Source organism: Astyanax mexicanus, chromosome 9 (assembly GCF_023375975.1).
Source record: "Astyanax mexicanus isolate ESR-SI-001 chromosome 9, AstMex3_surface, whole genome shotgun sequence".
NCBI lineage: Eukaryota > Metazoa > Chordata > Actinopteri > Characiformes > Acestrorhamphidae > Astyanax > Astyanax mexicanus.
The window spans coordinates 17,472,142-17,483,166 of record NC_064416.1 but is presented as its reverse complement, the minus strand read 5'-3'; the positions used below and the strand labels follow the sequence as shown (position 1 = coordinate 17,483,166).

The 11,025-nt window shown below is 39.2% G+C and overlaps 1 protein-coding gene across 1 annotated transcript; it reads left to right on the top strand.

Moving 5' to 3' along the window:
• The first annotated feature begins 494 nt into the window (after window positions 1–494).
• Window positions 495–6,856, top strand: cotl1 (coactosin-like F-actin binding protein 1). Its single transcript, XM_007250952.4, has 4 exons — window positions 495–820; window positions 1,203–1,285; window positions 5,374–5,531; window positions 5,824–6,856. The coding sequence occupies exons 1-4, from the start codon at window positions 744–746 to the stop codon at window positions 5,932–5,934; spliced, it is 429 nt and encodes a 142-aa protein (XP_007251014.2). The 5' UTR covers window positions 495–743; the 3' UTR covers window positions 5,935–6,856.
• Window positions 6,857–11,025: the final 4,169 nt, after the last annotated feature.

Here is an 11,025-nt window from a genome sequence, read left to right as displayed (position 1 = left end):
TCAAAAGAATGAGATAGCATTTCTAAATAATAAGATATCATCTCAAAATAATGGCTTATCAAAATGAGATAACATTTCAAAATGGCATCTCAAAAAAATGACCTTCGAAATAATGAGATAGCATCTCGAATTACAGCATTTTTTAGGGTTGGGAATGTCCTTGCAAATATATGAATGTAGACCAGCTTTACAATCAGACTTTAACAGAAACATATACCCTGCTGGTCCAGATCTAAGCCAGTCAGTCAGCTTCACCTATAGACTGTGTGGTTTACCCTGTTGGAGCCTGGGTATTATTGTTTTATTGTTCAGGGTGTGTACAGTTAAAGGCTATAAGAGACACTGAGACACAGCCAAACAATGTGAATCACGAGCCACAAGATGGCAGAATAACTCACTCAGCAGACACTCACTTACACACAATGGAGTGGGTTGGATTCAATTTAGCAGAATCCCCTACTTGGCCATTAGGAGGAGGTGAGCCCTGCTAGAGCACCCAGATTCATTCGAACAGCAACATGACTGACAAATATCACCAACGCCCATAAACCGGCAGTAGGAAATGAATCGAGCAGCGAGAGTCGCCTCTTTCCCTGTAGCCCGCAGCTGAGAGCACAGCATCGCCGCCCTGCTGCACTGAGCTGAGGATTTAACCAGCCTTTTCAAGCTCTTACACCCTTTCCTACCGTCTCTATTTTCACTTCCCTTGTTTTATTCGTCCCTCAGCCTTTTATCCGTCAAAAATGGCAACACGGATCGACAAAGAAGCTTGCAGAGAAGCTTACAACCTCGTCCGAGACGATACCACAGACATTAACTGGTGAGTGAGACAGAGCTTAAGCCTGATTTCAGTTTCCTTTCAGGCTGACAGACTCATTTCATTGATTTTCTTTCCACCATATGCCAGAAATGGGGTTATTTTAATAATCTGCATGCATCAAAAGCATATAAAAACTGTGCTGTCATTGTTTCATGGTGTTTAATATTGCTGGTTTATGTGTTAAACGTGTAACAATAAATGGGCCAGTTTTCTAGACCTGCATTACGCTTCATAAGCTTCTGGAAGAATTTCTACTAATGCTCTAGTTTGTGCTAGAATCCTACTAGACCAGACCAGGCTTAATCCATGTCTGGGAAACTGGCCCTCAGTGAAGAACCTATTGAATGAACATGTATATATTTTTGCATTAATCTGCTTCTAGGGCAGCTTTTAAGTATGATGGCCCCATGATTGTTCCTGCAGGACATGGAACCGACTATGCAGACTTCAAAAGTCAATGTTCAGGTAAGCCCTATTATTGGTGCTGCATTAGACACTCAATTCCAAGTGTTTCAAGACACTTATGCCAAGCATACACTGGAATACTTATACTTAAATGAATAAATCACTTTAGCTAAGTGGCATAATTAACATATAAAGACTTAAAGACTTAAATTTCTGCATGCTCACTATTTATTTACAAGACTGCATCAAGATGCTTTTGAGCTTAAGTCCAATCTTCTGCTGTTGAACAGTAATTTGATCAGTAATCGAAGCAGCTTTTGGCCACAGCTGCACTTGCGTGTGCACAGTACTTTGATCGTAAAAAGTAAAAGAACGCCCCGTTAAATGAATGGGGAAGCTCTGCTGCTTTCTGTTTGGTGCTGGATAAAGCTCACCTATTGGTTATTCACAGTGTTCACGTCACAGTTTGCATGAGCCAAGGCTTAAAAACCTGTGATAATGTTACCCACAGTTGATTTCATTGGAGCGCTAAGAAAAGAAAACAACTTACCATCTTACCGCCTTTAAACCAAACAATAGTGGAAATATGTCTGCAACTGAAACAGCGTGGAAATCGCTTGTTGTAGGGTTGGTATTAGTCTTTGCAGTCTTATTTGACCACATTTGTGCATGCTTGACTCCAGTACTATAAAACAGCTGAAATGCTACACTAATGCTTCAACTTCCTTTATTTAACTTAAGTATTTTTGTTGAGCTCTAACACTCTCTCAAAATGATAAATTCCATATTCTTATAAACACAAAACTCTTGCTGTGCTGTGCCTCGCTTTTAAGACATTGTCAAACTTTTCAAGTTACTTCCACATGACTAAATCTATGACTGTCTCAGTGTAATATGAGTCTAGAGAGCAGCAATTCCTCAGAGAAAGAGAGAAAGCAAATGATATCACCACCACCAGCAGCACCACCACATCCGCCCACTCCTATTAACAAGCTGCTGGATCTGGGTGTGGTGTGTCCAAAATGAGGACTGCACTCTGCAGCAAAAGCACACCTACAGGACATTAAAACTCACCTTGATGTTAATATTTGCATATAATCTTGATTTAGCAGCAGCATTTCCCAATGCTGATACTGGACTTCCTGCTTATTATGCAGTGTGTTTTTGGTTCCTAACATGAGCTAAAACAACTGACTTAACTCCTCTGCTGGTTTCCAAACCCTTCCTGGGGTTGGAATAAGTGTTTTAGAGTGGGTGGAGCACTAAATTGTGCACTACAAGGGGGACTGCAGGAGTAGGATTGGGAAACACTGGCCTAGAACACAGTATGTGGCCTAGATAGCTGATTGAGTCCCATTGATTGGTTTTACAGATAGAAGTTTAGCTTTCAGACCTTTGTTCTGGAGGAGATGGTTAGGAATTTATAAGGTTCAGCATAGCAATAACATCAGCTGCTAGGAAGATGTGCTGAAGTGTTTGTCTTTCTGTTGTATCCTGTAGCCTTTGCAAATATTGGCATTTGTCTGTTACTGTACTGGTTGTCTATGGTTCTGGAGACTGATCAGCGTTTGAGTCTCAAAACCAAGCTTGACAGGACTGTTAAAAGAGCTAAAAACCTTTGCGTTTCTCTTTTTTGCTGCATCATCATAGTTCTACTGTTGATCTAAGGACAGGCTGGTGCAGCGTCAGCGTAAGTATTCAGGCAGGCTGAAGCGGAGGGGGAAGAGCTGTACAGAACTGTGGCACTTTAGAATTACACGGAAGTAGAAGTGGGAAAGGTCTTAACCAGCATAAGGGAAATGCAACAGGAACCATTTCAAAGAATAAGAATGCCAAAAAAGGAGTTTCCTACTCTTCAGTAGTAATCTCTTGTAATTTAAAAGTCTGTAAAAAGATTAGGATGCTCTAAAAACTTTAGTTAACATATTTGAATGCCAACGTTTTATCTTTATTTGAAAAAAATGAAGAGATGGTGGTAATAAGCTAAACAGATACAGCTGAATACATTTCTTTTTCATTGTTTGTAGAATGTAATCAAAATAAATTCTATTATTTTCTGCCTATCTGGGTATTTTTTGTGGGAAAAACACATGAAATGCCCACATTTATTAATACTAATTAATAAAAGCTTCAATTTTAAATCAAATGCTCCAAATCAGCTGCAGATGATTAGAACCTGGTTAGAGGGGTTGTTGGAGGAGCCTGTCTTATTTGAACCATAGTCATTTAGTTTGATTTGTTGATCTAGATTGTTAAAGTGAGTGGTTCATTTACATTGGCCAGATCCAGAGATTTCTCAGAGGCCTTCAGAAATAAGCTTATAGATGTTTTTAAAATTATTTGGAAATGATCTGGAAAGTGAAACCTAAATGTCATAATGGGCCTACAGATAGCTCTTGCCGCAGTTGATGTCAAAATACAGCATTTACTATCTCAGAAAGATTTTGACCAGCAATTTCTACAGTGTTTAAGGCTTTGTATTTTAGGGGTGGTGGATTTGTCGTCATTTAGTTGTGTAACCTGTTAGCACGACTGCTTAACGTAACAACGTTACAAAGTGACACCAGTGACCTATTTTTTGACTGCTAAGCTTGTTAACATTAAACCTGGTTAATGAACAACGGCATTTAATGCCTGAAATACTGCAGTGGGAAGTGGTGCCAAGGTAGCTCACTGAGGGCTGAGTGCTTCTTGGCAAAAGCAGCCAGGCAGTTTCTTGTAAACAGTGACATGACATCCAGAGGTTCAGGTCAGTGCAGAGCAAGATGTTGATAAGAGTTGATGTGAACAGAACACACTTTTTGTGTTTTATTTCTGCTGTGTTTTAGCTCTGAGCTCTACAGTCCCTTTGTGGTGTCTGTTGTTACATTATTATGTAGGCAGGTATTTTGTCAGCTAGCTAAAAATATTCAATAATTAATATGTGTAAAGCCTATTCATTCATATGATCTTTGCATATTGGGTGCAACTATCAAGGGAGTGCTTTCTACTAGATGTAGAAGCATTCCTGTGAAGATTTCATTGTATTTAGCAACGAGAGTTTTAGTGAAGTTGTGTCAGGATGTTGGAGAATTGCCACCCCACCCTCATCCCATCCAAAAGTACTGAATGGTGCGCCATCATTCAAGAAAATACAGTTCCACTACTTGACAGCTCAATCCTAGGAAATTTATACCCCTATAGCTCACACCTGGCTTTACTCATGGTACCAATACGTTCAAGTTTATTTGATCCAGGCATTCCTATTCTATGGGCAATACATTTGTGCAGAAACTGGACTTTAAAGCTGCATTTTTGTGCCTTTAGACATCTGTGTTAGCAATGGGTTCAGTGTAAAAATCTGGCAAGCATTTGGACAGAGTGTTTATCTTAAAGGTAAATGTCTTCTTTAGATATTTAAGATATTTATTAAACATTGTAAAACTTTTTTTTATTGATGAATTTGTTGCTTATTCATATGTATATTTAAAAAAACAGATTTAATTGATTGGTTGTTCAGTAAGCCAGACTGTAGTATAAGGAAGAGTTCATTTGAGCAGGACTATTTTCTGCAGGTCATGAATAAGCAGCTGGCGGAGATTTCCTCTGTAGGACTCGAGGGATTTGAACTTTTTCCCAAAGCCACTGCAATGCAGTTGTTTGCCATTGAGAGGCTAACAGTCAACAGTTAGCCTGTGTTTATATATGTATATATAATTTGTGTGTGTGTGTGTACATACAAGACCACTAGAGAGAAATGAGAAAAAATAACTGAGAAAAACTGTCCCGCTCTTAATTCTCTTCTTAATTCAGCTGGTTGACCTGAATACCTCACTGTTCCCTTGTTCTGAGCTTGGAGCTTTGCCAAAGATTTGTCTCTCAGCAGCCAGCAGTGTGTCCGGGTTCATTCTTATTACACTTCTAAATTACCACAGTTACTCAGCCTCCTGCACCATTTACGCAACGTGTTATTATCCATTATCCACAGAACCTGCCGATCAACCAGCTTCATTCGCAGAGCTTTATTCCTCAAGGCCATAAATAAAAATACACTACAGCACCATCTGATTACCATGCACTCCAGCAGATCTTCAGGACAATTGGCCAACTGCTCACATGGGTCTCATAGTCTGTTGCTCAATATACGGTTGGTTTCTCTTGTCTTTCAGATGACAACCGTCTGTTCGGTTTTGTGCGGATCACGACGGGCGATGCCATGAGCAAGCGTGCGAAGTTCACCCTCATCACCTGGATTGGGGAGAACGTGAGTGGACTGCAGAGGGCCAAGATTAGCACAGACAAGACACTGGTGAAAGACGTTGTCCAGGTGAGTCTATATGTATACATTATGAGACTATGTTTTTCCTGTCATTAATCAAATAAGTCTTTGGAATACTCAAAATAATTAATTATTAAATATTATTTTACAGCTTTAGCTAATCAAAATCACCTTTTTTACTTTCACACATACAAAAAAAATTAAACTAAACTGTACAATTTGGTCTGTGATTCACTGTATCTTCATATGTGTCACATTACCTTTGTCCATTCAGTGTATTTTTTGGTTCTGTTAGTATACATCATCAGGTGTAGTCTGAGCAATTTTTTTCTTCTTGCAGAACTTTGCTAAGGAGTTTATGGTCAGCGATATGCGAGAACTGGAGGAGGACTACATCCGCAATGAGCTGAAGAAGGCTGGCGGTGCCAACTACGACGCACAGGCAGAATAGAGCCTAGCAGGGTGCACACAGAGGAATTGGGTGGGGGTCATCAAATCTGGGTGAAACAGAAGGGGAAGACTTCATCTCACACACTTCCTCAGACACATTTACACCAACATACACTCGTACACACACATACGCACAAACACACACATTTACAAATATGTCTATATATGTACACACATTCACACACACACACACACACTTACACTTCACAGTCCTCCTCCAGTGTGGTCATGGTTGATTTATCTACTGTACTGTGCATCATCTCACTCTCATCTCAGCCGGGCTGCGAGTGCTGACCTCATTTCCTTCAGGGGTGGCTTTTGTACAACAACTATAGTCGGACCCATTTGGACTTGTGATGTGAAGAGAGGCTTCTTTGGCTTTTGATTGGCCATGGCTAGATCACGTGATCATGGCTAGATCACCTCCAGTCAACTGCAGTTTCTTTCATCTCACCATTGGTTTTTATTCCCCTTTTTTAAATCTCGCTCTCCCTGGCTACTTCCTTAATACAGACCACTGTGTTTACGGCCTCGATCTCCAATGGAGAAAGGGGCGTCATTGGATGTATGCTTATGTGTGTATGTGTTTGCAGACACTGCACTGTGACTCACTTAGTCTCCAGGTGGGGTGAGATTGGGGACAGCATCCAGCCCTGTGAGCACTTTGGTGGGCTGTGCTGCTGTCACTCAGCCCAGCTGTGGAGCAGCCGTTTCTCTGAGTGTAGCCTTTCTTTTGGTCATTTGAATTGAATTCCCCAAGAATGTTTTTTACAACAATGTTTATTTACTTGTCATAATTAATTACTTTTTTTTGGAAACTGATGTCATTAACGAACCAAGAAAAAAAAAAAGAAAAAATATTGACATGGGCACAAACGAAATCAATCATTTCAGAATAATAAAAAAAAACTGTTTTTCCAAGATGTTTGTGTTTTTGTTGTGGTTCATGGTGTCTGTATGTGTGCATGTGCGTGCCTGGCAAACATATTAAAGGGTCTATATTCAATATTTTCCTAAAGGTTCTAGAGAAGGTGCATTATTTGAGTGACACCATAAAAGAACCACTACCATTTCCAAATAATCCTTTATAGCACCTGTAATTGTGGCTGGTTATGGTTCATAAAGAAGATCTTGAGCAAGAAGGTAATTACTGGTGGTATTTTTAGGTGTTGAATTTTACACAATTTTTATTGTTCCATAAAAAGATATGTTTGTAAAATTATTCTTTGTTTGCGTTGCCACATAAAACCATATTTGTAAAGCCTATTTTAATTTCATTTCTTTACACTCAGCTGTTTTACAGAATATAATCTGTTGTAGCACCTATAATTATAGCTGGTTTTGGTTACAAAAAAAATCATCAAAAAGGCAAAAATAACATGCTCTTAATAACACAAATGTTTTATGTGGGATTGTTTGAATTATGCCATTGAAGAGCCATGTTTGTTAAGAGATGTGTGTGTGTGAACAAACCTTTGAAGGTCTTTATTGAAACAAATATGGTTCTATTGCATCACCCAAAGAATCCTAAATAGCACCTTTAAGTTTTACTTTCTTGCCTGGAGTCTTACATTTTCACAAGACTTTTTTCAAATCTCGCATTTGCCCTAGCCTGTTAAATGTTCAGCAAATATATTTTCTTCTGATATATTACAATTGACTGCAACATCAACATTTAATAACACGGCCCAGGTGAAAAATGAACAAAAATAATGTTGACTAAATGGCAGAAGAATATATATATTATATGATTTCAGTATATATATATAAGAATATATATATGATTTCAGTTTTTCTGAAATCATAATGCAATGAATTCAAAATAGGTTGTTTGTGCACCTTATTTTCCATATACCCTCTGTAGTTCATCCAGGGTGAATATATAAAATTTTAAAAATGTTAAAAAAAAATTTCCTTCTACAATAAACTTTTGAGCAGATGTTTGGGATTTTATGTCAATCAAATACAGTCAGGTTTTATGCATCAAAAATGGAAACGTGTTCATAAAACACACAAGTATCAAAACAGGCCTTATTTATGTGAGTTTGGCTTTCATCCAGCATTGTTGTTTTGTTTCAGTAAAAGTTTTGTTTTAATATTGAGGACATTTCACATTTTGGTGCAAAACCCAAAATGCATATCGTCGCTGTCATATGCTCATCATTTTTGTTGATTTTTAGTTTACTACATAATTTCGAGTATCTCCTACACTGTGTCAAACTTTCTTTGAATGAATGGACCAATAGAAATTCTTCAAAATGACCTGAAATAGACTCTTTTTACACTGAAACATAAGAAGGTTTTATCTATCTCTTTTGAAGTTGCTGTGTGGAGATGCATGTTTCTCATTGGACAGCGACGATATAGTATTATGAAACCTGTTTGTATGTCTTTCAGCATTCAGTGCTCAGGCCAGGCTTAGGTAATGCGAGCTGCTCATCACAATATTACTACTCTTCCCTCATGCTAACTGCCCCAGGGGTCTTAGGGGAGTCCCGTGGGTTGTCATGGTCACCACTTCTGTCAGTCCGACAGCCAATCACAGGCTCAAGCCAAGCCGCTCTGCTCCAAATCCTGTCAATACTGGCCCCTGCTTTCCCCTGCCCCTCAGTCCACTAACCCCCTTTTCTCCTGCCCTCCCTTTCCCATCTCCCTCCCTCTGTTGTTTGCTCTTCAGCCTCCTCCCCCGTTTTTGTTTTCCTCATTCCTCCCCCAGTCCCTTCTTGCTCTCCCTGTCCACCATTTAGTCCAACAGATGTGAACTCGACTGCCTAATTACTTAATCTATAATCTATAAGCCTCTTGCAGCTTTTATGACACTGAGGTTTTGGTCACAAGGCAGAGAGCAAATGTGCGGCGTGGTCCGGAGTGAGAGAAGGCCTGCTAGTCCCATGCGATTTTCTGTTTGGAGCTGCCCTGTTTAGAGTTGTTTAGATCTTGTTCCCCAGTGCAAAAAAACAAAGTGAAAGGAAAGGATTTAGCAGAGGCAGCTGGTCTCATGTGAAATAAAAAAAAATTATTATCAATCTCATACAGAAATCTGATATATGGCCAGAGGAGAACAGGCATGCATATACATACATTTTTTAATTGGCAGGCAAATGCACATAATGTAAATATATGGTATACATATACACATACTATATGCATAATATATGAACATACATTAGATAGGTTGATGAGTTTCTGTTTTCTGTTATTGTGGATCACCTACTGTAGGCAGTAGGAGGGTCTAATAGACACATCAGTGTTTAAAACCTCCAGCAGCACTGCAGTGTCTGATCCACTCGTACCGGCATAACGCACACTACTAACACATTGATTCACCACCATGTCAGTGTCACTGCAGAACTGCGAATAACCCACCACTTAAATGACACTTAAATCTGTTTAATGACTTTTCAGAACTCTCTTTGTCCAAAAGAAACGTTTTATTCTAGCAGGACTCAATGCGGCAATAAATTATTCCTAGTTTGCTGGAAACCTCCTCATTCTCTCTCAATTAGAGCGTGGACTTTTTCTTTCATGGACATAATGTATATGGAACTCTCTACTGCCCGAGTTAATGGTGCTAACAAAGCTAATGTTAGTATTTGGTACGGTGCAACTGAAACCCTGAAAAATATGTTGTAAACTTGTTCTTTGTTTTGTTTGTGCTTGGCTCTGTGTTTCTGGTGTATGTATATATTTGAGATTTGTGTTTCTGCAGTTCTGGCTACTAGTCTTGTTAAAACATAATAAAAAATGTATCACAAAAAAAACTATGAAATCTGTTCTGTGGTGGCCCTGGCCATTAAAGGACAGGATGAAAAGTGGATAGTAAAGTTTGGAGAGAAACAGAAATAACAAACTTGAAAAGCTGTCCCGTAAAATGTGGCATGTCAGTTGAAATCTATATATTACTCTTCATCACATTTCCCAGTGGAATGCGAGCAATAATGAACCTACTTACAACAACAATTTATTAACAGTATGATATAGATAGGCCAACTTATTCAGTGCTGTCATGTGCCCGTGTGATAGTGTGACTCTGCAGGATGTGTGTGTGTGTGAGCTGTGGGTTATGTTTAGCGGTGGGACAGGTGTTGCTGTGTGCCTGTTGGGACTGTATTAATGAGATTAATGACTGTTGGGTCTTGATTAGTCTTTTGTCACTGTGGCTAGCTGTGTGCTGACTCTCTACTCCACACACAGCCTCTAATCACAGGCTTGTTTGCAGAGATTCTAGAGGGATGCATGTCCAGGCAGCTCCACAGATACTACCAAGGGCTGCGGTTCTTTACTGTGTCCTTTTTAGGTCCACTAAATCTGTAACTGTCTGTCTGGGATGGTTCGTGCTTTTGTGTGTGTGTGTGTGTGTGTGTGTGTGTGTGTGTGTGTGTGTGTGTAGTGTTAACCTACCATATTCTTAGTGCTTTAAGAGGGACGTTTAGTTGTTTAAACTGAAACAGTAGATTTGGAATTAAGGTTTAGGTTTATTGACATTTCCAGAACATTTAAGATACATAAACCTGTTTTGTGTGCCAAAGAGAAAGAGAGATAAAGACATCTGCGCATAATGTTCACACAAAGATTCACAAGGAAGTCCCTTATAGCTATTTATCACAGATTCTTCCTGCATTCCAGAGGCCTCCCCGCTCCAGAATATTTCATATCCCACACACATTGCTGAAGTCATGGGCTGCTGTGTTGTGTTTGTTAGTGTGTAATTTCATGTTTTGTAAACAGGAGCTACAATCATCACAGTCAAAATGAAGTAATGAAGATGTGATTTAAGGAAAATACATGGAAGACCACAAAAACAGCTTGATTACACTGAAATGATAATAGTCATTGCATAGCAGTATATACATTATTGTAAAGTGTTGCCTCAGGTGACGGCTTGTGAATTGTGAGGTTGAACACTGGCCAGTGTGCTCATGGCAAGGGTAAATAAAGCACTCTTTTGCCAATAGCGTATACTCATAAGCCTTGTGTTTGGTAATGTAAAGCTTGGATAAAGATGCTCAGCCATGGGAACAAATTCCATTAGGCTCTCTACACACTATTCTTCAACTGATCTGAAGGCCGAGTTTTTAGGTCTGTATTAATT